The following is a 27,791-nucleotide window of genomic DNA, read 5'->3' as shown; positions in this document are numbered from 1 at the left end:
GCTTGCGGTTCCGGGTCGGCCCGCGCTGCGGGCAGCGCTGCTGGCCGCGCTCGGTTCACAGTTGCCGCGGCCCGCCCCCGCTCTCCGGACCTAGGCAGGCGGTGGCCGCTCGGCCGCTCCCGGGGCCACATGGCTGAGGGGGACACAGGGAGCGACCAGAGGCAGGTGAGGCCCCGGCGGGGAGCCGACCTTTAGGCTCGGCTCGGCCTCGCCTCACCGTTCCGGGCCTCCTCGGCCGAGGGGCCTCTGTCCGGGGCCGCCCCCGGTCTCGCCCGCACCGCCCGCGCCGGAGGCCGCGCCGTTCGCTCCGCCGCGTCCCATTGCCCCGGCGCTTGATCTCAGCCGATCGCTCTCGGGCCGGCCGCTTACGGGCGTCGGCGCCCTGGGCCTGCCTTGGGCGCTGTCATCGTCAACCATCAGCACGCGATTGAGCAGCTCCCGGCCGGAGGCAGAAACCCGGGTTCTACTCCCCGCCCTGTCCCCGCCGGGTCACCTTGGACAGGTCACTTAAGATCCGTTTCTGCTTTCGCAAAACGGGCAATAATAACACAGACCCTGGAGTCAGTGAACCTTCCTCCTCTTGGCGTTGAGCTTTCCCCAGCGCGTGGCTCACGTGGGCACTCTTAAAGCTTTTCCGAATGCGCTATGAGGACAAAATGAGACGATACAAAGTTGAATGTGTACTTTGCTTCCCATTTTTACCTTTAGGTCCGGTTTTACTCTTCTTTAAGCCGAAACCAAAAGAGTAATTTCTGAAACGTTTCGAGGGTTTGATGACCAAAAACCCCAACAACCGCCCAGCCTCGTGCCCAAATTCAAAACAGAAACAACGAAGGAGATAGCCAGTAGTAATACAGGGCGAATATAATAAGTAACAGTGCCACCAGGGAGTGGGGGCGTGGGGTTACCTGTTAAAAAGAGAAGGTGGAGCAGAGGAGTTATGTTTATCCTTTCACTTGTAAATCTCACTGCAGGATATGGGATTGCATGTATATTTTGGCTCAGTAGTGGTCAAAAGCACAGTGATGTAGTAGCAAGGCTGGTGCCAGTCATTGCAATCGTGTCTGGTACCCAGAGAGTAGAACATGGTGACCGGCTGCTGAGAACGTTTGGTATCGTTCATTCAGGGATCCTTCATCCAAGCTGGTGATGTTAAATACAAATACCTTATAAAGCAATAAGGAAAACTCAGGTTTTTAGGGTCGGTGCATTCTTTGACTTTTTTTCCCCCCATCAACCTCTTTCAGAATGAGGAAATTGAAGCAATGGCAGCTATATATGGCGAGGAATGGTGTGTCATTGATGACTGTGCCAAAATATTTTGTATTAGAATTAGCGACGATATAGATGACCCCAAATGGACCCTTTGCTTGCAGGTATTTTTGCCCTTCTCTACAGCCATTTTCCAGTTACAGTGTTGACTCTTGTATGATTGACTGCTATTGTATTCCTCTAATGATTATTCTTGTGTGACTTGTTCTGAATAGTCTTTTTGTTGTTGGCTTTTGTTAACGACTGATGATCTAAACGTATGGGTAATTAAATCTCAGATCACTCTCAAGTAATGCTTTCATAGATGGTCTCAATCTTTTCTCTCCCAATTATTTTATTTATTTAAGTGTTCTTAATGTACCATTGGCAGACTTGAGTTTCACTTCCTTTCACTATCCAGTACGTTTAATAGAAGAGAGTCTAAACCTCGGAAGATGACTAACATTTAAGAGGAAGAATAGGTTAGTTATTTAGATGGTTCATAGAGTAGATACTCATTTCTTTGTTAGTTGGGAATCAGTTGTGGTTAGGCTAAATGAAAACATCAGCTATGGCTTTCTATTTTAATGCTTATTCTTTGATGACTGCCTATACTTCCAACATAAAAGATGCCAAATTGAGTTTTTGTCAGTGTTTGTTTTTATAGTAATACTGATTTGAAAAGAAACGTGCATGGTTCTCTATTAAGTGTTTGCTATTTAATGTATTTAATAGTGTCTGGTAGGATTTTTTTTTTTTAATTTCTTCAGAAAAATATCTGGAACATGTTATAATGCCGCTCTTTCATTTGGGGTTGGGGTATAATGCCCCTATTTCAGTTTTTCTTTTCCTTTTGTCTTTGTCCTCCCCACTTATTTTCTAATTTTCATTGCTTTTATACTTTCTCTGCAAATAATGATCTCCTTCTTAAAAGATTGGCATCATCGTAACAACATATTTAAGGCAGAAGCATAAATATGAGGTGGGAATTCTCTCCTGAAATTTAACAAAACAATGGTGTTGTTTCTTAGTTTGGCAAGTTAGAAATCTGTCCAATGACTGGCTTTATGAATGTTGTTATTTTTGAGCCATGATGAAGTATAAGCAGATTTGTTTTTAAACTGCTTTGTAGGTGATGCTACCGAATGAATACCCAGGTACAGCGCCACCTATTTATCAACTGAAGTAAGCTATATTTCTACATTTATATTTTTTTATAAAAAGATTATACTTTTCAAAGATTGTTTCTCTGTACTGTACATTGTGTTTATATAGACTACCTTATCAAAATGTATATAGAAATTAAAAACACCTTTTGGACTTGATGTAGAGCATTTAAACTTAAAAATTAAATTATGTAAAAACACTTTGAAGTTTGCCACTTAGTATAAAAGAGAATCAGAGGATCCATAGTGGGTAAAATAGCTACAGAATTGTCTTTAGAGACGGGGGGAAATCTTCCTCTTTAGACAACCTAGCAATCTAGAAACCTTGGCCTATAGAGTTGCTCCTAACCCGATTCTGCTGGCCTCGCCAGTTCCTTGACATGCCTCTGTGTAAGACGGCCTGCCTTCCAGGAATCACCCATGGTGCTTGTGGTGCTTGTCCTGCCCTTGTTGTGGAGGAGCCATCTCAGCAGCCCAAGCGCAGTCTTAATGAGTCATGACGTGTTGATTGCAAGTAACCTTTGATCCAGCTTGCCCGCTTGACCTACTAAGCTGTGTAAACCTGTGCAGACAGAATTGCATTAAATCTCAATTATAAAATTTTTACCTTCCAGTCGGATTGTCTTTTGTATGAGTGTTTTAAAACCATAGCGGTAAAATTTGCTATTACTCATGGTTCTGTAATTTTTCATTTTTATTGACAATGAAAGATATTATAGAATGCTTGTAAACATCTGTGCCCTTTTCAGAAAAAGTTGATTATTTCTTTTACAGTCATGTGGCAACTGACTTATTTGTTAGAGTTGTTTTTGAGACACCAGTTAGAAAAAATTGGGAAGCCCTGATAGTGTGGCAAATACTGCGAATCTGGAAATTTAGATTCTGGAACCTCCTCTGCCACTTAGGTAAACTAGGGCAGATTGATGATATCCTATGAACTCCCCTGTTTTTTAAGCCATATTTTAATTGAATAATAATGGTGTTGGCTTCATCATGGTTTTGGGGGAGGAATAAATGAATTAATGCCAATGAAAGCATTTTGGAACTGTATCGATTTATACAACATAACATTTTGATGAAAATAGAAAAATTTTTAAAGTTAAATAAAACCAGTTTGTCATTAATCAGTATTTTTTCTTTGAGATATAAACACAATCTTTGAATAATCTTCTTTATTTTGTTGTATTTAATCTTAGTGCTCCTTGGCTTCAAGGGCAAGAACGTGCAGATTTATCGAATAGCCTTGAGGAAATATATATGTAAGTGATGGATGATTAAAAAAAATTCTATGAGTGACTCTATTGTGGGCCTTTGTTGGAATCATGATATGTTAGGGCCTTTTCTAAACTTTTTGTTAAGCTGCTTTTCCATTAACAAAAAGAATATACTTGAAAAATCCTTGAAAGATTGGTTGTATAATGTAATTTTATATATACATTTGATACGAATTCTGCTTAGAAACAAAAATACACTATTATTTAGAACTAATAGCTATAAAGACACTTAGCCAGCTTGTGAAAGTAAATTCAGAGATACTGCTCTTATTTTGCTATTTTCATAGGCTATGTTGAATGAAACTGGTAACAGCAGAATCCTAAGCATAATTATTCATTAAACTACTATATATTTTTAATGGTAATGTTCTTGTATTAGGCCATAAGACAGAGAGTCTATTGATATACTGTATTTTTCACTCTTTCATTCATTCAACAAATGCTATATGGCAGGCATTGTACTAGATCCTGGATACGCATAATTAGCAAAAACAGAAATGGTCCCTGTTTTCATTTAGAATTTGCAGGTAGGGGAGATATTACTCATAACATTGTAAAAATGAATGTCACACTGCAGCTGTGATAAGTTCTGTAAAAGAAAGATTTGCAGGTAGGGGATTATTACTCATAACATCGTAAAAATGAATGTCACACTGCAGCTGTGATAAGTTCTGTAAAAGAAAGATATTAATATACAGTACTAATTGAGTTTGAAAGAAGTCCTGACCTAGTCTAGGAGGTCAGGGATGGCTTGTTTGACTTAAGAGCTGAGTTACATAAGTGAAGATAACTCCAGTGAAGGGCCACAGCATGTGCAAAGGCTCTCTGTCAATGAGTTTGGCACATGTCAAGATACAACGTAATGGTGGTATTAAGTGGGAAAAGAGAGGGGAGGAGAGAAGGGAACATGGTGGGAAAATGACCTAGTAATAAGGTAGGCAGGGGAAATTATGGAGAGTCCTGTAGGCCATGTTGAGGACTTTTGTCTTTATCCTAAGGCCTTTGGGAAGCAGAGAAGAGTTTTAAGTGGTGTGATGCCATGATAAGATTTTCATTTTGAAAACACCATTCTGTTTCTGGGTGAGAACTGATTGGAAGGGAGCAAGAATAGATGTGGGATATCAGGAGGCTAGTGAAGTAGTCCAGAGAAGATATTTCTGTGATTTGGGTTAATTTTAATGAGATACATTAATTTAGTACAACAAATAATGTTCTGGAACATCAGTTTTACCAGGAACTGGTAAGGATCTTCTTATATGTTGTAGGTGGCTACCCCATTTGGCACAGTGAGAGAACCCCCTTTGTATCTGTGGGATCTAGACCAGGTTTCTTTTCCTCACAGAATATTTAATTTAAAAATGCTAAGTCTTCATGGAATTGATTCTATTTGTTCCTTCCTAGAGGAAGTGTGGTCTTCCTTGAGTTCCTAGGTTTACACTTGACTCTGGAAGTAACCAAGAACTGGACATATCAATGGGAGAGGCCCCCATTTAGTGATTCCATCATCCTCAGCATATAAATATTACATGTTTTCTCAATGAAATGTTTTCTGATACCTGTCCCTGACCTTACTGGCCACTCCAACTTTTGTGCCCCCAACAAACTTCTTTCTGTAATCTTTTATTTATGCCTATTTTCCAATTTATCTTCCCCCTAAAGTAGAATAAGATAAATATACTGCAAATTTGCTCACCAGTGATGTCGTAATTATACATCTTACAGTCATTTTTCAGTTCTTATCTTACTTGACCTCTGTAACTTTTGGTGGTGTTGAACACTTTCTCTTCTTGAAAAATCTTCCAACACTTGGCTTCTATCCTGTTAATCATATTCATCAATTAGATTTTTCTCCTATCTATGCACAATGTCATGCACTCTGAAATGGCTTCCCATCTGCCTTTTTTCTGCCCCAAAAGTGCCCCCCTTTATTAAGAGATACCCTCCTATAAGGACACAACTTGCTGTTCTCCCTAAGTAGTTCACTTGAGCTACTAGAGAATTAGGAAGGATCAGAAATAACAAAGGAGTTTGTTCTAAAGATAGGATATGGTTCATACTGTCTTGTTTATTAAAAACACTTGAAAATAACCCCAGTCCAACAGTAGTATTTTCACACATGTGGTCTAAATAGAAATATACATTCAGTTTTTAAAAGTTTTGTGTGACAACTTTTAATCATATTTTCCCATAAAATCCCAGCAGGGGGCAACAAGTGAAAAACACTATTAGTCACTGAAAATTAAACATTTTAAATGTATGGATATAGTTCTTAATGTTTATAGTTTCATTATGTTCTAAATATTGTAACATTATCAAGATTTTCATATTTATTTGGCATCATTTTGAATGCTAAATTTTATTTTTGCCTAGATAAGAAGATGAACTATGTTTTTTCTTATGTAAGGAGGGACAAAGTCTGAAAACTAAGTCTTTCCAGTAAATATTTTATGAGTATCTCCTATATGCTCGCACTCTGTTAGGAGTTTGGAATTTAAAAATTAATATGGATTAATTGTGTACCAACAATATAGTGACAGTTACTGAGAGGTTTGGACCAAGTGCTATTGTTTTTAGAGGTCTCTGGGCATGTGGTGAGGTTGTAAAGGAGGGTTCCATTTTGAAGGTGACCTTTGGGTGTGGTGTTTGGCAGGTGATCAGAGGGGGAGAGATTTTCTGATAGAAGGAACTGCATGAGCAAAATCATGTAGGTGCGAAGCAACCTGGCATCTTCAGAGTTCAGCAGATAGTTCAACATGCCGGGGATAGAAATTGAGGTAGGTGTAAGAAAAAAGAACCTGTAAGCTGGTAAGGAGTTTGGGCATTATCTTATAGGCTGTAGGCATTTCAGGCAGGGGAGTGATGTAATGAGATTTGTGTGGCAGTGTGGAGGGTGGGCTGTGAAGAGTTTGAAGGGACACCGTAGGAAAAGCAGTCAGTAGGTAGGAGGGAGGTAGTGGAAACCTTTATGAAGGCAACAAGAGTGCAAGGGAGAAGAACGGTCAGCTAAAGAAGTACTTAGGCACATAAACTAGGATTTGGTGATTGTGTAGACGTAGACTCATTTGCTTATCATACCTTATTTTTGTTTAAACATTTTACATACGGATATTTTGAATATATGAAAATAGTTTAATAAAACAAAAGGTAAATAACAGATTTAAAAATACTTTGAACATTATACTAATTGGTGTTAAGAGAAAATGAAAAGGATTAAAATTTTTTTTAATTTGAATTTATGATAGTCCATTTCAACACTATTTAATTTAAATCCAAGGAAATGATTAATTTCCCACAGCTCTTCACATTCTGATGTATCATGAAGTCTTAGGTTTGGAACTTGGAGAGTGAGGCTTGTCAAAGCAGAAAGTGCACGGGACCAAATTAAACAGGAAAGGAAAACTTTCTTCAAGACTATTGCAACAGGGGAGAGGGGCAGAACTCAGTCTGAACTCAACTTCCTGAAACAAAAGGCAGTATGGTTTTTAAGGGCTGGGATGAGCTGTAGAAAAGCACTGGGGGATGCTGGGGGGAGGTTGATCAGTGAGAGTGTCCAGCACATTAAGTTTCTTCCTGAGTTTGCAAGTGTGTTTCTCTGTGATTAGGCTATCTGTGTTTGCAAATTGTGGCTCATCAGGAGTTAGGCCCCTACCAGCCAACAGAGACTGGGAGATAGGGCACTGTCTTCCTTGATGACTACATTTCAAAAGAATGTCTCCCAGGTCCTTGAGAAAGACACTCCTAGGTTCTAACACTGACAGAACTTCTAAAAAGATGTCCATAATTCCAAAGGAGCAAAGGAAGAGAGGTCAGGACCTAGAGCCAGGAAGCTCAGCCTGTCTGAAGTTTAGTCAAGCTGATGTTAAGGCTGTCTTTGTCAGGCTTCTGGAGTCAGTTTTTGAAATGGTGTGACCTCTTTCTCGTCTGTAAAATGAGGATAAAAGAATAATATCATTGTAAGGATTAAGTGACATAATCCATGTAATGTATTTTAGCACTATATAATAGCAGCTTTCAATTTTGTTGTTCTTGTTAGAAGAATCATCTCATCCAGTTTTGTCATTTTGAAAATGAGATGATGGAAACTCAGATCAAGTGATTTGTCTAAGGTCACACAACTTAGTAGTACATTGTAGTGAATAGCTTTACCCTTAAGTCAACAAATATAAATATTGGAAAATTAAAGATACAAAAGTTAGAGCCACAAGTAAAACAAGAGTCACAAGTAACTTGCCTTCTGTTTGGATCATTCTGAATTGGATAATAGTTATTTAAGTGTATTTAATCGCAGCATATCTCAACTAAAATATCAGTTTTTAATCCAAGCTGATCTTTTATTCAGTTTGAAACAAATTTTGTTCTAGACTTTTTATATTCAGCTACTTTACCATAACTTAATTTCATAAATAAAAGCTTAGCATCTCACCCTATAATGAGTAGTTCTCAGATTTTGTACCAGTTTTTAGGATTCAGCTGACTTCCTCAAGGACCATTGGGTGAGAGGAAGAAGGGCATAGGAGGGAAGACTACAGCTTCTGTCTGTTTCTGTGAGAGATTTCATTACAGCGAAGGCAAAAGTTTGAAAACCACCAAATCCTAGTCTGTAGTTAAAAGATATGAACAATCAACTTTACTTGAATCAAAAAGATATGAACAAACTATTGTCATGAGAGAAAACACAAATACAGCAGTAATAACAACAACAATAAAAACGCCCAAACCACCAGCAGTGATAAATTTGGGGGTCCAAGGGAACAAATAATTTAATTTTCATTTTCTTTAGGAAACGTTTCACATCCACTAGAAGTTCCTTAAAATGGATTTCAGGAAGTCTAGTTAAATACTAGGGAAGAAGGAAGCATTTAATAATTGATTATGGGCAGAGTGCTGTTGTATATTGTTCTGCAGGAAGCCATGGGCCAGAGGAGAGGAAATTTGGAGTTAAGGTTTAATTTCTTTATTATTAGGAAAAATTACCTATTAATTGTGAAAATTCTTCCAAGGTATTTTCCATCGTCCCCTGCCCCCAATAGTCCCCTAACAACAATAACAACAAATCTGAATGTGAATATATATATATTCACAGAGGGATGATTTTCCTGTCTCAAAGGGTGGTTATGAATGAGGATTAAGTGAAGTAACAAAGCATTTTCTACGTCTTATATAGTAGGTGTTCAATATACACTGGATATTAGTGCTACTACTTTTGGTGATGATGATGTGATGAATTAAATAGAATGAGATTAGGGGATGGAGAGAATTACATATAAAACCATACATTTGTAAGGATAATAACTGTAAACACTGAGACAGGGGACCCCATTTTCTCATTCACTACCATACCCCCAGGGCTGCACGTAGTACTTGGTGTATAGGCAAGGCCCTTAAAGATCTGTTGAGTGAATTAAGATAGGTCCACTTGAAAAGAGACTACTTTTGTAAAGTAAGGCAAGATGCTGTAAATCTGTTTTATAGGTGAGGAAACTGAGACTCAGAGTTCAAGTGTCTTACTTGCCTAAGGACACAGCTGCTTGATAGGAGAGCAAAACACAGTGGGCGACCTGAGCTTTGGAGTAAGTCTACATTCACTTTCTGGCTCTGGACTTCTTACTGCTTATTGTCTTAGACAAGTTAATTGATCTTTCTAGGTCTGCTTTCTCATCTGTACAATGGGGAAATAAAACCTACTCTATTAGACAATTATGAGCATTAAATGTGTTGATACATATAATGTACTTTGGGCTTAGTATATACTCAGTACATTTTACCTTTCTCTGTCTGTATACCTCTCAATCTTTTATTGAGAAGAGAGGATGGGAGTAGGAATTGTTTAAAAGAAACTCAACCAACATTCTCAGTTTTTTAAAACCTTTCCAACTGACTTTTGCTCTCTCTAAATAAGACAGGTTGCCAAAGTACACGGAGGATTGTTTTAGTACTCAGGAGTTACGGGTGAGATGGAGGGTTTGAGGATACAGAATTATTTGAAAACAATGTTGTTTTCTTCTGTATGCTTGCTTTGAAATTTCCCTTTGGGTGCTGATGAGTGATGATAAAAAGATGATGGTTTCAAGAGCAACTGTTAGGGGAAGGAGGTAAGGTGTTATGAAGTAGTATGATGATTTCTTTAAACACACTTATTAAAACTTATCTAAAATTAGTGTCATCTCCTAAGAGTAGACACTTGGGCCTTTATTTTATTGCTGTTGCCATCATTTAACATAATGCTATGGACGTGAACTATGACATGTTCTTTTTCTCAGTGAGCCTTTGAGATGGATTTAATTATCTGAGGCAGCCAGACAGCTATTTGGAACCAAAATGAATCAATTTGGGCAATAGAATATTTTGTCTAAAACAAAATAAAAATATAAAGTTTTCCATTGATTGTCTTTTAAGTCTTGTAAATTGGCTTTCTGAGGGAGTTTCGCAAATGCTTTGTATTCTTATTTGTTGAAATAAGTACATAAAAAAAGTGGTTTGAAATTGTTCAAAAAGTTTAGAAAAGCAAGCAATGACTGGGCATCAATACTACAATTATATTCGCTGACAGAAACTAAATCATATTTATATCTATCTTAATTCATCCAGTTCAAGTTCAGAAATTTTCTTTCCCCTGTTTGGTTGCAACTCTTCTACTTATTTTAAGTGAGCAATGTTAATTTTAATTTGGGAGCCAGTTGGAATTTTTAATGTTGATGTATTAAATACTCATCCACAAATGTTAGTAAATTGCATGTTTTTATAAATTCCTCTTTAAAAGGCATGGCTAGGGAATTCCCTGGTGGTCCAGTGGTTAAGACTCAGCTCTTTCACTGCAAGGGCCTGGGTTCAGTCCCTGGTCGGGGAACTAAGATCCCACAAGCTGCACGGCACAGCAACCCTGCTCCAAAAAAAGGCACAGCTAGATTGCATATAATTTCTTAGATTGTAAATATGTCTATATTTTCTTGAATTTGAGAAGGAAATTTTTTTAACATCTTTATTGGAGTATAATTGCTTTACAATGGTGTGTTAGTTTCTGCTTTATAACAAAGTGAATCAGCTATATATATATACATATATCCCCATATCCCCTCCCTCTTGAGTCTCCCTCCCACCCTCCCTATCCCACCCCTGTAGGTGGTCACAAAGCACCGAGCTGATCTCCCTGTGCTATGCGGCTGCTTCCCACTAGCTATCTGTTTTACATTTGGTAGTGTATATATGTCCATGCCACTGAGAAGGAAATTTTTAATAACACCTTTTCCCCCTGAATTTTGTTTAGACAGAATATTGGTGAAAGTATTCTTTACCTGTGGGTGGAGAAAATAAGAGATGTCCTAATACAAAAATCTCAGATGACAGAACCAGGTAGGTTTGCTCTTTTAATTTACAGTAATTAAATTTTCATCTAGATATTTTCATTGAAACTTTTAATGAAGATCTGTATGCTGTTTTATGTTATTATATGATAAAATATGTTTCTCTGGAAAGTTCTTTACTCATGTAAATATGGTTATTTCTTTCTATAAGCTTTAGACTGCTTGGTTTCATATTACTATAAACTCTTATAGAAATAGAATTTTACGGTTAAAGAACTTGGGTCAAAAATCTTTGCTTTCTTGGGGCTTCCCTGGTGGCGCCGTGGTTGAGAGTCCACCTGCTGATGCAGGGGACACGAGTTCGTGCCCTGGTCCGGGAAGATCCCGCATGCTGCGGAGCAGCTGGGCCCGTGAGCCATGGCCGCTGAGCCTGCGCATCCAGAGCCTGTGCTCTGCAACAGGAGAGGCCACAACAGTGAGAGGCCCACGTACCGCAAAAAAAAAAAAAAAACTTTGCTTTCTTTGACTATTGTTATGGTAATATGAACCATGTAACATTCTTCATGAATTATTGGACTATATAAGTTAGATATTAGCTTCACATGAGTGTAGTGTTTATAGAAAAAGAACTTTGGGAAATTTAAGTTAAGTATTAAGTATTTAAGATATAAAAATTGACTTTGAAAGTTGATTCTTTAATTGAGATAGAATTCACATACCATGATTATTCACTCTTTAAAATGTATAATTCAGTGGTTTTTAGTTTATTCCAAAGTTATGTAACCATCACCACTATATAATTTCAGGACATTTGAAAATTGAAAATTGATATTTTGCTCTATTATTATAGTTTTATTGAATCATAATATACAACAACATAGAAATTTCTTATGTTTTCTGTTTACTTTGCTAGTCTTTGTTCCAGTTACTACAAAAGCCCTTTAGAGAGGAAAATTACTAAGCCTATTTTATTTCCAAATAGAGTTTTATTATTATCACTGATAGAATTATTTTCAATTTGAGGAGAAGGGGGATTAAAAAAAAAAACAAAACCCAATAGTCTATTTACTAATTTTTAGAATGTTATTTACATGGAACCAATTATTAAGGATTCCCTTACCAAAATCAGTATAGATTTAAAGTTGATAGAAATATATATTTTTTCAGAGCATTTTACTGTTTCTCTATAGAAGCAAATGTTTTTACTGTTTCCATTAAAATCAAAGAGATAAATGGTCTGAAGATATTCTGATCTTGGGACAATATTTTTTTGAAGTATTTTCCTTGACTTTTTATGATTCATGTTCTGATTTTTGCAGCATTTCAGGGCATCTGAGAAGGGTTTTGAAACCTCAGAACAAAAATTGAGTTTTGCCAATTCACCATTCTAGAGTGTGGGATAATTGCAAAAATGTGGGATAATAAGCAAAAATTTAGGACTCCAAAAAGCTTGGAATCACTAAACTATTAGGAAATTTTTTAAATTATTGATCTTAAAATGGTATTTTCCCTTTTCCACCTATATCTATAATTTAGTTTAGCCACACTAAAAATTTTCGAGTTATTGATTTAGGTTGTATAATTTATAATTTGAAAAAAAATTGTTTAGAGTTTTTTAATTAGAAATTTTCTAGACTTCATATTAAAATGGAAGGTTTAATAATTCTGAAAAATGAATAAGGGTATAAGCTAGTGATCAGGATATCTCATGAGAATTTTCTTCTCCAGGGTACCCACTTGACAAGTAATTTATTTTTATTTTACTATTAATCTTCAGTACATATTTATTCTTTACTATTTCATTTTTTCTACTATAGAAATATAAAATTTTTAAAAAATTTATTTATTTTATTTATTTATTTTTGGCCGCATTGGGTCTTCGTTGCCGTGCATGGGCTTTCTCTAATTGCGGCGAGTGGGGGCTACTCTTTGTTGTGGTGCACAGGCTTCTCGTTGTGGTGGCTTCTCTTGTTGCAGAGCATGGACTCTAGGCATGAGGGCTCAGTAGTTGTGGCTTGCGGGCTCTAGAGCGCAGGCTCAGTAGTTGTGGCGTACAGGCTTAGTTGCTCCACAGCATGTGGGATCTTCCCGGACCAGGGCTCAAACCTGTGTCCCCTGCATTGGCAGGTGGATTTTTTTTTTTTTTTTTTTTTTTTTGCGGTACACAGGCCTCTCACTGTTGCAGCCTCTCCCGTTGCGGAGCGCAGGCCCCGGACACGCAGGCCCAGCGGCCATGGCTCACGGGCCCAGCCGCTCCGCGGCATGTGGGATCCTCCGGGACCGGGGCACGAACCTGTGTCCCCTGCATCAGCAGGCGGTCTCTCAACCACTGAGCCACCAGGGAAGCCCTGGCAGGTGGATTTTTAACCACTGCGCCAGCAAGAAAACCCGAGAAATGTTAAATCTTGAAGTAATTGTATACTATTTATACTTTTAAAAAATTCTGAACTAATTTTAGACTTACAGAAAAGTTGCAAAAAGAGTAGAAATAGCTCTGTTATATCTCTCACCCTGCTTTCCCTAGTAACATCTTAGATAAGCATATTATAATTATAAAAAACAGAAAGCAAACATTGGTATAATATTAACTAAACTAAAGAGCTTATTCAGATTTCGCTAAGTTTTCCACTAATGTTCTTTCTGCTGTTCTAGAATTCTGTCTAGGATTCTTGGTTGCATTTAGTTGTTATTTCTCCTTACTCCCTTTTAGTCTGTAAATAGTTCCCCAGTCTTTCCTTCACTTTTTTGACCTTTCATGACCTGACACTATTTTGTGGAATGTCCCTCAATTTGAATTTGTCCATTGTTATCTCATGATTGGAGTAAGGTTAGGCATTTTGGCAAGAATATCACAGAAATGATATTGTATCCTTCACAGTGTATTATATCAAGGAGCTAATGATATCAATATGCTTTATTAATGGTGATATTTACCTTGATCCTTGGTTAAGGTGGTATCTGCCAAATGTTTCCACTGTAAAGTTACGGTATTAATCAAGCATTCTCCAGAGAAAGAGGCCAATAAGGTGTGTGTGTGTGTGTGTGTGTGTGTGTGTGTGTGTGTATTATAAAGAGAGAGGAGGAGGGAAGGAATGGTTGGGTGGGGGGAGAAGGAGGGAGGGAGGCGGGGAGAGAGAGAGATTGATTGATTTTAAGGAATTGGCTCATGAGATTATGGACGCTAGCAAGCCCAAACTCTGCAAGGTAGGCTGACAGCCTGGAGACCTAGGGAAGGAATGATACTGTAACTCAAGTCTGAAGGCTGTATGTTGGCAGAATTCCCTCCTCCTCTGGGGAGGTCAGTCCTTTTTCTTTTAAGATCTTAACTGGAGTCTCACTTGCATTATGGAGGGCAATCTGCTTTACCCAAAGTCAACTGATTTGAATGTGAATTCCATCCAAGAAATACCTTTACAGAAACATCTAGAATAGTGTTTGACCAAATATCTGTGTACCATGGCCTAGCCAGGTTGACATATAAAATTACCAGTTACTGTCTTTCCCTTTGTAGTTGATAAGTATCTTGGGGGAGATACTTTGAGGCTATGCTAATACCCTATTCCTCCTTAAACTTTAACCTACTGATTTTAGTGTCCATTAGTGTATCTTATTTGTAAACAATATGGTGTTGTAACAATATGGTGACTTTCATTTCCTTCTTGCTATGATTAATTGGAATTCTGAGAACAAGATGTCTCTTTTCCACATTTATTTATTTGCTTACTTATATTAGTATGAACTCATATTATTTTATTTGGTGAGTTAAAATTCCATACTGTCATTATTTTGTTGCTCAAATTGTACCAGGTTTGGCCTTAGGAGAGCTCTCAGGTAGGCTCCTATGTTCTTTTTATAAGCTTCCTTTGTTTTTTTAACATTTCTTTACTCTGGAATCACAAGATATTCCAGGATCATCTTGTATTTTCCTTGTCCCAACCCTGGAGTCAACCACTTCTTGTAGGAGCCCTGGTTCCTTCTGTTGAAGACTGGTGTCTAGAGACCAAGACTAATGGTTTTTTAAGTGTAATTTCTTACTGTCTTATGATCACTCATCATGTCTCATATCCACATAGGCCCAGACGTAAAGAAGAAAACTGAAGAGGAAGATATTGAATGTGAAGATGATCTCATTTTAGCATGTCAACCAGAAAATCCAGTTAAAGCATTGGATTTTGATGTCAGTGAAAATCGAACAGGTATAATGTTATTAGTTTATTTTGAGGAAAGCGGGATGGTAGCATTATGAATGGAATTTCTATACCATTTGGAATGGTATAGAAATTTAGTAAACTCACATTTTAGGAAATTCTTATTAATTTGTAGAGAATTGGGTTATTTTTTTTCTGTCTCCTGGCCATTTTGGTGTTTGCTAGGTCTATCAGAATGGTGAGGAAAAAAATAGAAATTTACTTTTTTCTTTTTTTTTGCTATTTATCTGGAGTTTTGAATTAGTGGTGAGAGAAATTGAAACTAAGAAAAGCTGTGTTAATATTTTCAGTTCACATCCTGCTTTATATTTTTACTTTGAAATCCTTAGCTGTCTACTGATAGCTCAGAGTTAAATTTTAGTCTTTGCTCACAAATATAAATACAATAATTGAAGGTACAACCACTGAATTAAAGCTAGGGAAATGCCTTTAGGATTTTAGTTTTTGCTAAAGCAAATTTGTTCCATGATAAAGTAGTATTCAGCTTATGGATAGGTTGATGTGATAAATCAGCTCTATATTTCTATCAGAAAGTATGTTCCATTTTAGTATTTTAAAATTTTGAATGATATAGTCAGTTTCCTCAAGTCTCTTACAAAAACAAGATAGACCAGAGGGAATGTTCATTCTCTTTGAAGGTAGGGAGTTCCCTATGCCATTATACAGTAGCTTTTAAACAGTAAATGAAAATTTAAAGTTCTTGCATAGTGTCTCAGTATTAGTGGAAGGGGACAAAGAAGCTGTGAATGAGTGGGGAAGAACACCCAGTATACCTGCTCCTGTTTCACTCTAAGTAGTTCCCATTTTATTCATACACATATTTGCAGATTTGGCATAGGATGTCTTTTGGGATAGAAGATCCACTATTAAAAGAAAAAGAGTGAAAATCGTAGTCATAATAAATCGCATCCAGTTCCTATTGACCTTAGTAGTGTACTAGTGCAGTGGTCACAGTCTGTTCAAGAAGAGAACACTACTGGGGGAAGGAAGAACATCCTGCGTAAACCTGGCTTCTCGCCATGTCCTGCCACAAACCAGTGCAGTGATTTTTGGCAAGTTATTTAAAGTGCTCCAGAAATATTTTTACACATGTTACTTGAAGTGTTTCATCACTTATAAAGCAAACTGACTTGGTAAGATTCAACAGATCAGTGAATAGAAATAGAAAAAAATTAAATTCTTTTTTTCTGAATAACTTTTCATCCTAAATGAGGCAGGTGCAGCAGCTAGGATGGTCGGTAAGTTTCTCATCTAAGTTAAGGGTAAAATTAATGGTTTCCAGAATAACTGGAAATCACAGTACTCGATGGAATACCAATTTGGTGTACTATTGATACATTTACTTCAATCCTATGAAGTAGGAACAGTTTTATTAGCAGAAGACATTATATTACAGCTATACAAAATAAAGTCGTAGATTTCCCAACCCAGAGGTCCATCAGCAGTAAAATGAATAAATACTCCATATTAGCAGCTGTCAATCTTTTTGGTCTCAGGAGCTCTTTGTACTCTTAAAAATTAGATGTTATATCAACTATACAACTGAAACAACTCCAGGATTTGAGTCCCAACCTACCATTACCACTGGGTGACCTTAGCAGGTGAAAATCATTTATAAGTCAAGTAGTTTTATCTTAATGTACAATATATTAGGAAACTTTTTACTTAAAATTATAATTTAATTTTAATAGACAACAAGTATTTGTTATTTGAGTTGATTTGCCATATAATTTACATCTCTCTCCCAACTCCCCCCACTATACCATTGCCAATTTTTCAGTATTTGAATGTAAGAATTTAAAAAATAAAAGTAATATAATTCTTTAAATTTATAGAAATAGAAGAATTACCTCCGATTGATCATGGCATTCCTATCACAGACCGAAGAAGTACTTTTCAGGCACACTTGGCTCCAGTAGTTTGTCCCAAACAGGTAAACTTACTGTGTCCAGTTCACTTTGATGTTGTTTTACCAAAGTAATTCAAGCAAATGGTTTTGCAATAATATCTTTGTTTATACTATTACATTTAATTTTCATGCAAGATAAAAATTATTTGCTAATTTTCTACCTCCAAATTATTGGGAATCATGGAATATTTGTTTCTGTTTATCACTGCTTTCAAAATTGTAGCCAGACTCTGATTAGGGCTTAACTCTCCAATGGATTTTCAAAGAAGAAAAACCCATTGTGGTGGTGTAGAAAATTATGATGCTTAATATCAATAGCTTGTTGAAAAATTATTTGTCTTATCATGTGAGAGTTCTATAAAACCTAGCCTGTTCTATTGTTGCCCAAGTAAGGGGACAGTGGACAGAGTGGTTGAGCCCAGTCTTCCCAACCTGAATTCCTTTTCCTTTCTGCTTCCTGATTTTAGGTGGCCTGATATCCACCAAAGGATATTATATGGGAAAGTCTTCAGTCAAAAATAGTATTCCTAGGTCTTTGTCTTTCTCAGTCTCTTTTCAGCAGAATCATTTTCTTCTTCCTTGCTGCTATAATCTAGCCTAAACTTTATTAATGTAAGAGACAATTTCAGTACACCTATAAAGTTAACCAGAAAAGTCTAACTAGCTTAGCATAGGTTTTAAGCATTTGTCTCTTCCCTTTGGTCTCTCCAAATTCTTCTAAAGCCCTGAACTATAGGAATACAGTTTTTTGCACCAGGCTGCCTTTTCACTCTCTTTTAGTCTCTGGAAGAGGAAGTTCTTTCCTTCATTGATTTGTGGTCAAAATAACAGATTTTGGTGCAAGCTTCTGGGCTTTTCTCTCAGGAGCCCTATTTTGCCCTTGGCCATTGCTCATAATCTTGTTGCCAGGGTCCTCCTTAGACATTCCATTCTGAATCTCTCCATACTGGATCCTTTTTCCATTTCTGATTATAGTCACTTAGACTTACAGGATTATAATTTGTGAGAGCTGAAATAAATCTGAGAGGTCAGTGTCTACTTTATTAATCAGGAATCTGGGAGTCTGAGAAGCACAAGATTGCACAATTTCTGATCCAAATTGGTCTCTATCTCCAGCTTGGTCTTCCTTACCTCCAGTATTTCTTCTGTGCCCCTTGCCAACTACCTTTCTAAAAGATCTGACCACGTGTCACTCCTCCCCCACATACCCAGTAATCTTTGCTGATTTCCATTGGCTACAAGGAAAATATCTAAATACATTATACAAGGCCCTTTGTGATAAGACCCTACTTTAATCATTCTGATACATCTTCTATCATCTCATTCATACTCTGAGGTAGAGCTACATAAAACTATTGGTCACTTCCTGAATCTTTCTCTTTTATGTCCCTGCTAAGGTTGACAGATAAAATACAAAATAGCTAGCTAAAATTGGAATTTCAGATAAACATTATTGCATAGGCCATACTTATAATTTAAAAATTTGTGGTTTATCTGAAGTTCCAATTTAACTAAGCATCGTTTATTTCTGCTTACTAAATCTGGTATGTTTGTACATGCTGTTTCCTCTAAGTGGAATGGCTTCTTCTTGCCCCACTCCACTCTTCCATTTTGATGCAGAACTGTCACTTATCTTTCAAGACCTGGCTCTTGTTACCTCCTCTATGAACCTTATTTGACTCCCAGAGAGAGTTTTGGTTTTATAACATTTAGAACATACCATTATTCTGTACCTGTCACTTTGGTAAGTTTTCAGAGCTCATTTCTAGAAATTCTTATATTTTCGTTTAAATTTCTCTATACAGTATGGGGAAAATTTCTTATGTACAAGTACCTTGGACATGGTTACTTCTCAGATATTTGTTGATAACTGGTGGTCAAAAATACCAGGTCTATCATTTTTGTACCAATTAGAGAACCAGTTTTTGCCCCTAAAATGAGGAGAAAACTTTGGAAATGGCTTTTTCAGAATGTAGTTGAGTTTTTAAATAACTCTTGTTAATTTCACTACAATAGTATATCGATATGCTTTAAGGTTTTTTTTAGCATTTATTTACAGAGCAAATAAAAAGTATACATTAGTTTATTTACATTACTGCTGTTTTTAAGGTGAAAATGGTTCTTGCCAAATTGTATGAGAATAAGAAAATTGCTAGTGCCACCCACAACATCTATGCATACCGGTAAGTGATCATCACAATTTTAGGAATGTGCTTTGTAAAAAATGGGGGAAGGGACTTCCCTGGTGGCGCAGTGGTTAAGACTCTGCGCTCCCAATGCAGGGGGCCTGGGTTCAATCCCTGCTCAGGGAACTAGATCCCACATGCATGCCTCAACTGGGAGTTCACATGCCACAACTAACGAGCCAGCGAGCCGCAACTAAGGAGCCTGACTACCACAAGTAAAACCCAGTGCAACCAAATAAATAAATATTAAAAAAAAAAATGGGGAAAACTGATGCATGATTTAAAAAAGCAACAACTATTATGTGATTTTTTTCCACTGTAAAAGTAATAATCATGTGTGGAATATTTGGAAATGGCAGAAAAAAAATCAGAGGAAAAGTTAACCATTTTCTGCCATTAAGTGTAACTGATATTGTGAAATATTTTCTTTTTTATTCTTTTCAATGCTTTATTCTAGTATCAAAATTTTTCCTTAGTGTAACAAAAGCATTTTTCCATGTTGTTATAATTGCTTTACAAACATTATTTTAATGGCTGTATAATATTTGTTTGAGGCTCCATACCACAATTTATTTAACCATTTCCTTTTTGTTTTAGTTTTTCATTTTTTCTAAGTATTATAAAGAATAGTCCCGTGAACATCTTTGTGTACTTTTTGCATTATTTCCTCAGGATAGCTTCTGGTTGTTTCATATTGTTTTTTGAAATGAAACAGAAGTATAATCAAAAAGGAAAAAGGAATAGATTCCTAGAAGTAGAATTATCAAAAAGTATGAACGTTTTTGAAACTCTTGATACATACTGCCAAATTTTTTCTAACGTTTTTCTTTTAAACCAATTTATGCAGTGAATTAAGACTGCTTCTTTCACTACATGTCTTTTAGTTTTGAGTACGAAGGTTTTATAGAAATCTGCTGATTTGTTAGTAAAGAGATGAAGGGTATATTTTTTAAATATGCAGATTAATACAGACTTACAGAACATAGTTTAGGACTAAAATAAATCAGAATATAGACATAGGAATTTGGTGCAAATTTAAAATGTGATTCAGACTATTTGTAAAATCTAGGCTATCTAAAACTCAAAAATCTCAAAAATATTTATCACTTTGGATAGGTGAGTTTTTAATATTACTAAGTCACATCCCTTTAAGTGCCCAATCTTACCAAAAAAACTATTTATTATTAGAGTATCACTACACAGAATTTTGGTTTTTCCTTAGTGAGTTAGGGTCATCAGTATAAAAATGAGGGATTAGACTGTGCTTGGTCTCAGTGATTAGAATGTGCTGTAAAAGTATTGATAGGTACTATTCATTCGTCCCACGTGTTTGTTGAGGGCCTACTCTGTGTCATGTGCTTTACATAAGTTAAATCTAATTATTTCAGCAACTGTGCCACTGTAAAAAGGTTAACTTTTTCAAGATCACATAGTCGTTAACTGGTAGAGCTGAATTTGAGAATCTAATTTCATTTATCTCTATCTTATTCCTACATGGCCACGTTGGCTGCACCTTCAACAGTTGCTAGACATGATACTGATCTTAAGTTATCAAAAAGTTAAATAATGTGCCGGATACTCTATTTCAGGCCCCAGATTTTTGTTTTTTTAAGTACTTGAGTATTTTTGCTTATTAATGGGTGATCTGCATGTAGCAGCCCCTCCAACTCACCCCCTTATATAATTGATGCTTGGGAATGAAGGAGCTTAGCTTGTCAGAATTGTATGTCAGATAACAATAAAAAGGCATAAAGTGGAGGCTTGAAAGACTCCACTGGGAGTTAAAGAAATAACCTTTATTTGGTACATGGACTTTGTGTTGTGTATTTTGAATGCTTAGGGTCCTTTTAAGGTTACTTCCTGGTTCTGGGGCTGTGTTCCTGCTTTGGAGTTATGGGGCACTCTTCAGGCTACTCGTACACACAGCTATCGGATGCTGCATCATTATCTTCCTGGCATGTGAGGAAAGGGTTAGTGAAAATGTCCATGGTATTTCCTTTTTTTTTTTAAACCTAACAGTACTGATTTATATAGTCAGATTTCTTCATTTGTTCTATAAAGTCAACCCCGGAATCCTTTTTGCCTTAAATTTGCCATATAAAATTTTGTTTAATAGTACTAACTTTCTTTTCTTCAAATGAGGCCAACTCTAAATAATAGTAGAGCTTGGTCATAGTAGGTGGGCAGTAAATATATGAGTGAATGAATGAGTAGATGGGAAGATGAATGAATGAATAGGATTGCTATAATAAAATTAATATAATTGACTTAGGTGTATAGATAAGGTAATATTTGGCTTTTTATCACCATAACTGGAAAGATATCTTTGCTATATTTGCCTAGTCCTAGATTGTACCATTTGTAAGGGCCTAAAAAATGCACTAGATGGCATACCTTAACTGGCACTGTTTTCTTTTTATAACTCACACTTATTTGCCAAGCTTATTCATCTGCAATGTAGCCCGTGCTAACTTTCTAGATAATTTAAATGGGTAAAAATACCATGATTTATCTCTGATACTGATAACTATCCAGGGGGAAATTACAGAGAAAAATAAATCTTATAATTCTTAGAATGGGGAAGATAGATAAATGTTTGGCAGCTAGAATAAGATGTTAGGAAAGTATAAAATATTAACTTAATGTTGGTTTTATCACCTCCATCTTTTTTATATACTTTTTTTCTCTTTCACTGGAGTTTAGGCTCTTTGATGACAGGAGTATACCACTTATTTCTTTTATACCATTTCATAGCGCCTATTATGTGCCTATAATGCTTATATACAGTTTATTCTCAGTAAATGTTTTTTAGTGACCATTCTCTATAATCTCAGCTTCAAGATTAAATGAAGTGGAGGAAGTGTCAGATGTGTAAATTTACCTTCCCATAATTGTAGCATTTCTGATTTAAAGGAGGTACCCTTGATTCCTAGCTTTCCAAAATATAAAAAGTGAAGCATACTGGATAGGAAATCATCAGTGAAAATATAGCTAATTTATAGTTCAAGAAAGATTTTTTTAAAACAAGTAATGCTGATTTTGGAAATAAATTGATGGCAACAAATATGAAGGAGTAACTTTTATTATTGAATACAATATTTCAAGGTTTTAAAGTGTAACACTGTCACGTGTATTTCTAGAATATATTGTGAGGATAAACAGACCTTCTTACAGGACTGTGAGGATGACGGGGAAACAGCAGCTGGGGGGCGTCTTCTCCACCTCATGGAGGTAAGTGTGAGTTAAACCCTGTTAATCCTGTTCTGTGAACCATAAAATTTCTCAACAAAATTCATTCCTAAATTCCATTTAGGAATAAGTAAATCAGTTAGCCTATATAACATGAGATACTTTGGTTTTATTAGTAGTTAGTTTTTGAACATCGATAGAGAGATAATTTTAACCACTGGATTTGGGGCAGAAAGCAAGAGGTTAATAACGAGTGCTGTGCTTTCAAGCTCTTTCAGTCGTAGACAATAGAAGATTATCTTCAGCTCTGGAAAAACTTATCCTTTTTGTTTTATGACAATTTCCTCTCCTCTATTTTCTCTGTTCTGTCTTTGCAGAACTCCTGTTAGTTGGATATTGGACTTCTGGGTAGATCCAGAATGTTTCTTTTTTTATTAAGTTGTCCATCTCATTGCCTTATTATGTTCTAAGACATTTTCTTGACCATCTTCCAAAATTTCTATCAAATTAAAATTTTTTTTAGCAACCATGTATTTAATTTTCAAGAGTTCTTTCTTGTTCTCTGTTTTTCCCTTTTCATAGTGTGCTGTTCTGCTTTTATGGATACAATATCTTCTAAAATTTTTCTGAGTATACTAATTAGAGTTTCTTTTTTTAGATGTTTTCTTCCTTAAATTTTTCCTAGTCCATTTTAGTTTGTTTATCTTGTCCTTTCTCTTTCATGCTGCTGGATTTTCTTCATCTGTCTGGTGATCATTGATTGTTCATTAATTTTAAGAATGGATTGGTTTTTTCCTAAGGTAGTTGCTATAGTTTCTTCTGCTATTGTATGTGGAGGTTTGTTTTCTAACCAGGCCCTTTCCTTGATAGGAACTCTGTGGGGGTCAGGCCTGTAGACTGGTGGGCTTCACGTTAAGGGCAGCATTTGACAAATGTCAAACTGAGGAAGACCTTACTGGTAGGCACTAGTGATTACTCATGCAGCCCCAGTTCTCTCTAGCTGTTTTGTTCAGAAGCAGGTTTTGTGTTGCTGTTTGACCTAGGGGTAAAAAACTGCCTAAGCTAAGCTATTCTGGTTGAAGTCACCAAGAACTGGAACCCCACTGCATGATCTCCCCTTCACTCTGCCGGGTGGTCCCCAAGTTTGCAATTCAAGGACACTGTGGAGCACAGTGTTTGTTTTCCAAATTCCCTTCTCATTCTAACATTCTGTCCCCTGAATTGTTATAAATCGCACTCTGCTTGCTCATGGTTCTGCCATTAAAGTCGGGGAAATTTTATGTGCAATTTTATGTATGGGTTTTTTCATTTTTCTTTAAAACTCACATCTGTACCTGTCTATATTTGTATGTAATTATGCTTCTGAAAATAACAGATTTTGAATGTGAGAAATGTCATGGTGGTGGTATCACGCTGGTATGGAGGGATTTTGCTAGGACCAGATCGCTTCAAACATATCAACAACTGTGCCAGAAACATTCTAGTGGAGAAGAACTACACAAGTTCATCAGTAAGTGGTTACTGATATTATATCTAGAGAGTTTCTCACCACTGCCTGTGAAATTTAAAAAGAAAAACGAAAATTAAGAGTGAAGCAGAACGAGTGAGGTGCATTAGAAAAACCTTTGGACTAGGAAACTGGAAGCTTAGGTTTTAGTCAGAACAGTGTGATTGACCAGTTGTGTGACCTTGAGAGGATCACTTCATCTCTTCAAACCTTAATTTTGTAGATTCATGGAGTTTTATAAAAACCTTAAAGACCAGTTAGTTTCCACTCCCTAAAATTGAGACCCATAGAAGTTATAGCTAATGCTACAGTGAACTGGATAGTCTTTAAACATCTATAAAATTCAAACATTCTCTGTTAGTGTCATAGTGTATCCCCTTTCCCCTGGCATGCCTTTAGATGCCTTCTTCCTTTATACTTCGAGGTTTTTTGTCTCGTATTTCGGATATGTTCATATCTCTTTTATTTAAACTTTGGAAAATTAACAATGGATTAAATAGTATTGAGAGGAACTCCCTGGCTGTCCAGTGGTTAGGACTTTGCACTTCCACCGCAGGAGGCATGGGTTCAATCCCCGGTGAGGGAAGTAATATCCCACAGGCCGCACGGTGTGGCCAAAAAAAAAAAAAAAAAATACACGCACACAAAAAAATAATTAAAAAAATAAACGTATAAATAATGTTGAAATTACTCAAACATAAATCTGTTAGATAACTGAGATAAATGCGTATTTTCTTTGATTATCCTTGATTGTTTCAGAAATATTAAAATAGACTATAAATGAAAGAGCCCTGTAAAACAGAAAGATGGTACATATGGAAGTAATTATACTTTCACTATTATACATATTCTATATGACTAGATTTAAAAGTCCTAAGCTAGTACCTTCATATAAATGTAGGAAGATACTACATTGATTTATGTCTTTTTCAGGAGGAATCATCTAAGACTTTGGGAAAGAACAAAAAAGTAAGAAAAGACAAGAAGAGGAGTGAACATTAATACCTGAAACTGTATGAAAGGTTAATTTGCCTATAATCATATACAAATCCCACAGTCATCAAGGAATATGTTGTGCAGAGAGAGAATCCTGGACTGTTCAAGTCAGCCAACTCATTGGGGACACCAATATTATCTTTTCTTCTTTGGCTGTATCATCTGCCAAAAATAGAGAACTTGTGATATTTTCTTGAGTGTTTCAGGCTGATTCAGAAGGATTAATTTGAACTTAATCACCACTTCATATAATTTTAGGAAGGTAACAGTTGCCCAGGGCAGTACCTGAATTAACTGTGCATTTCATTACATGTCAAGTGCCTTTGTTAGGTGGGGAAGAAGTGTCTCTAGAGGAATATAAATACCTGATTTCTTGTCATCGGGATTCTCGTTTTGTTAAATGAATATCACCTTTTACTGCTTTTTACTGCTCCGTATGGCTTATTGAAATAGGGGCTCATTGAAGATTGATCTTAGAGAGTTTCTTCTTGTGATTTTAGTTCATAAGTATGTCACCTTTCATTTTATAGTGCTCATGGAGTGATGGATTAAGTGAAAATCCAGGAGTATCCATCTGCAGTTATGTGCTGAAGTGATAATTCATCTAACAGATTCATTAGCATAAGCGTTATGCCTCAGTTTCTGTCGCAAATTGGTGATTGTGAAATTTCAAAAAGTGATTTTCTAGTCTCTACTTTTTTTGTTTAATTCTTGTACTGTTAAGCAATAAATATGGTGTGCCTGTAGTCTCCTCCCACCGCCGAAATGTGTTGGTGTAATATTCTGGTTTCTTTTAACAACCTGGAAGTACTTTCTTGTGATCTTCATTGAGAAATTAGAACTATGCCAGAAGCTGTGCTATGGTTAACGGAACATTTATGGAATGGGGTAGAGGTGGCAGAACACCACTGGTGTAAGGTGAGAGTGTGTTGTGTAGTTCTGTAAATGTGATGCACATTTCCCATCCACACTCCTCCAGCTATCTTTCTCAACTCCATGACTTTGTGGAGAGAAAGCAAATCTTTGATTGGAAAAACAGAAAATCCCTCTTTTTTTCCATCTTCCTTTCATCAGTGCTTTATAAAAGTTCCTTCTTTCATCTGCAAGTTGTGCAGTTTACCTCTAGGCATCTAGACAATAAATTTATCCATGAGATATAAGTCATTAACTGTTCCCTTTTAGATAATGATTGCAAACAATTATTAAAAATTATTAATTGGTCACAGATTTACTTGAGATTCCCTTCCAAAGAGAGGGAACAGAAATAAGGAAGCAATTTGGGATGGTGCTGGAACATGGAAGACATCAGAGAAGAGTGGACACAGATTTTTTTCTATTCTCTGATGTTTGACCTTTAAGAGATCTAACATCCTAACTTGGTATTTTTAATAAGAATCTAGTAAACAGCTTTACACTAGGATGGATTTTGAGAAGTAAAATCTGTATTGGTTGTAAGTGTGTTTAATTGTTGTAACATATTTATTTAAAACACTTACCTCAGAGTCCATGAAAAAATTAAGTATGTTTTATGTATTAACTGTTAAAATAATTAAAGACCTTAAAGACCATTAATTAACATTAAAAATAACTTCACAATTTTGGCATGTCAAAACCTGTGAAAGAAGATATAAAACAGTAAGAATTGCTGCTACAGAAAAATGAATGTGAGTTAATTTTTCTGCAACACTAAATTTGAATTCCCTTTTAGCTGTTTTATCCAACATTTATTTAGCTCTTTATAGAAAACGTTTTTATCTCTGATCCCATTTTCCCTTATTAAAAAAATATTTTTGCTTCTTTCTTTTATTAACCACATTTTCCAGACTAAAAAACCCTAATATCCTTTGCCCGAAGTCAGATAGTAAAAAGGAGAGACCCAAAAGTCTCCAATTCTGGAACGTGAGTTATTTTACACTCTTCATTATGGACCCCTAACTAGTTATAGTATCTTTTTGTCTATTTAAAATTTGTCTGTTTAAAATTTTGTCTATTTAAAATTTTTGTCTATTTAAAATTTTGTCTATTTAAAATTTTGTCTATTTAAAATCTTACAAAGTAGCAAGTAATGGGAATAGCAGTATGATTTGGAAGTATATATCATGAAATATATGGGAATAGCAGTATTATTTGGAGGTATATATCATGAAACATTTGATAGATACCTATTTGAAGAGACATTATATCAAACTAATCACAACCAAGAAAGAATAGCATGAAGCAGATACTGTTTGAAGGCAGGTAAAATTTATTGCAGAAATTGTATAGTCACCTGTAATTCCACTGTCTAGAGATAACTATCATTAACATTTGGTATGTACGTCCTTCTATTTTTTTCCTATGCATGATTTTGTATATATGGCTATTTTTCTTTCCATAAAAATGGTACTAAACTGTATATACTGTTTTCTATTCGGCATATTTCATATAGAAGTATATTGTTAACATTTTCCCATGTCAATAAATATTCTTCTATGGCTTAATTTCTTATGGCTACACTGTATTCTATATTCTAGGTATATCAAAATATTACTAACTATGTAGTATAAACTATACTTGTTTCCAATATTTAGGTTTTTTCTAATTTTTCACTATTATAAGCAACTATGAAAAACAAAATCATTGTCTGCAGATTTTTGTATATATCTCTGATTACTTTCTTAGGAAAAATTCCAGAAATGGAATTCCTTGTTCAAATGCTTGTACATTCTAAGAGCTCGACTGGTTCAGCCAAGTTGCCCTATAGAAAAGTTTCATCAGTTACACCCCGATTAGCGTTGTATTAGAATATGCTTAGAATATCGGTC

The 27,791-nt window shown here is 36.0% G+C and overlaps 1 protein-coding gene across 11 annotated transcripts; it reads left to right on the top strand.

Annotated features, from left to right (window-relative positions):
- Positions 1-2: 2 nt before the first annotated feature.
- Positions 3-27,467, top strand: IMPACT (impact RWD domain protein). 11 transcript variants are annotated; one of them, XM_067699490.1, is made up of 13 exons: positions 3-165; positions 1,248-1,376; positions 2,384-2,436; positions 3,614-3,676; positions 10,956-11,041; positions 15,072-15,188; positions 17,036-17,133; positions 19,219-19,292; positions 21,136-21,265; positions 22,470-22,526; positions 23,355-23,442; positions 23,860-23,994; positions 24,925-27,467. In XM_067699490.1, exons 1-13 carry the CDS (start codon positions 130-132, stop codon positions 24,936-24,938), a joined length of 1,080 nt encoding a protein of 359 aa, XP_067555591.1. In that variant the 5' UTR covers positions 3-129; the 3' UTR covers positions 24,939-27,467. The 11 variants fall into 11 exon arrangements, 8 of the variants coding, with proteins under 8 accessions (XP_067555591.1, XP_067555594.1, XP_067555590.1 ...); XM_067699489.1 differs by having other exon boundaries at positions 4-165; positions 15,066-15,188; XM_067699492.1 differs by lacking the exon at positions 3-165 and adding an exon at positions 181-502 and having other exon boundaries at positions 15,066-15,188.
- The last annotated feature ends 324 nt before the right edge of the window (positions 27,468-27,791 follow it).

Source organism: Pseudorca crassidens, chromosome 12 (genome assembly GCF_039906515.1).
Source record: "Pseudorca crassidens isolate mPseCra1 chromosome 12, mPseCra1.hap1, whole genome shotgun sequence".
NCBI lineage: Eukaryota > Metazoa > Chordata > Mammalia > Artiodactyla > Delphinidae > Pseudorca > Pseudorca crassidens.
Note: the sequence above shows the minus strand (reverse complement) of the source record. Positions and strands in the feature narration are given on the sequence as shown.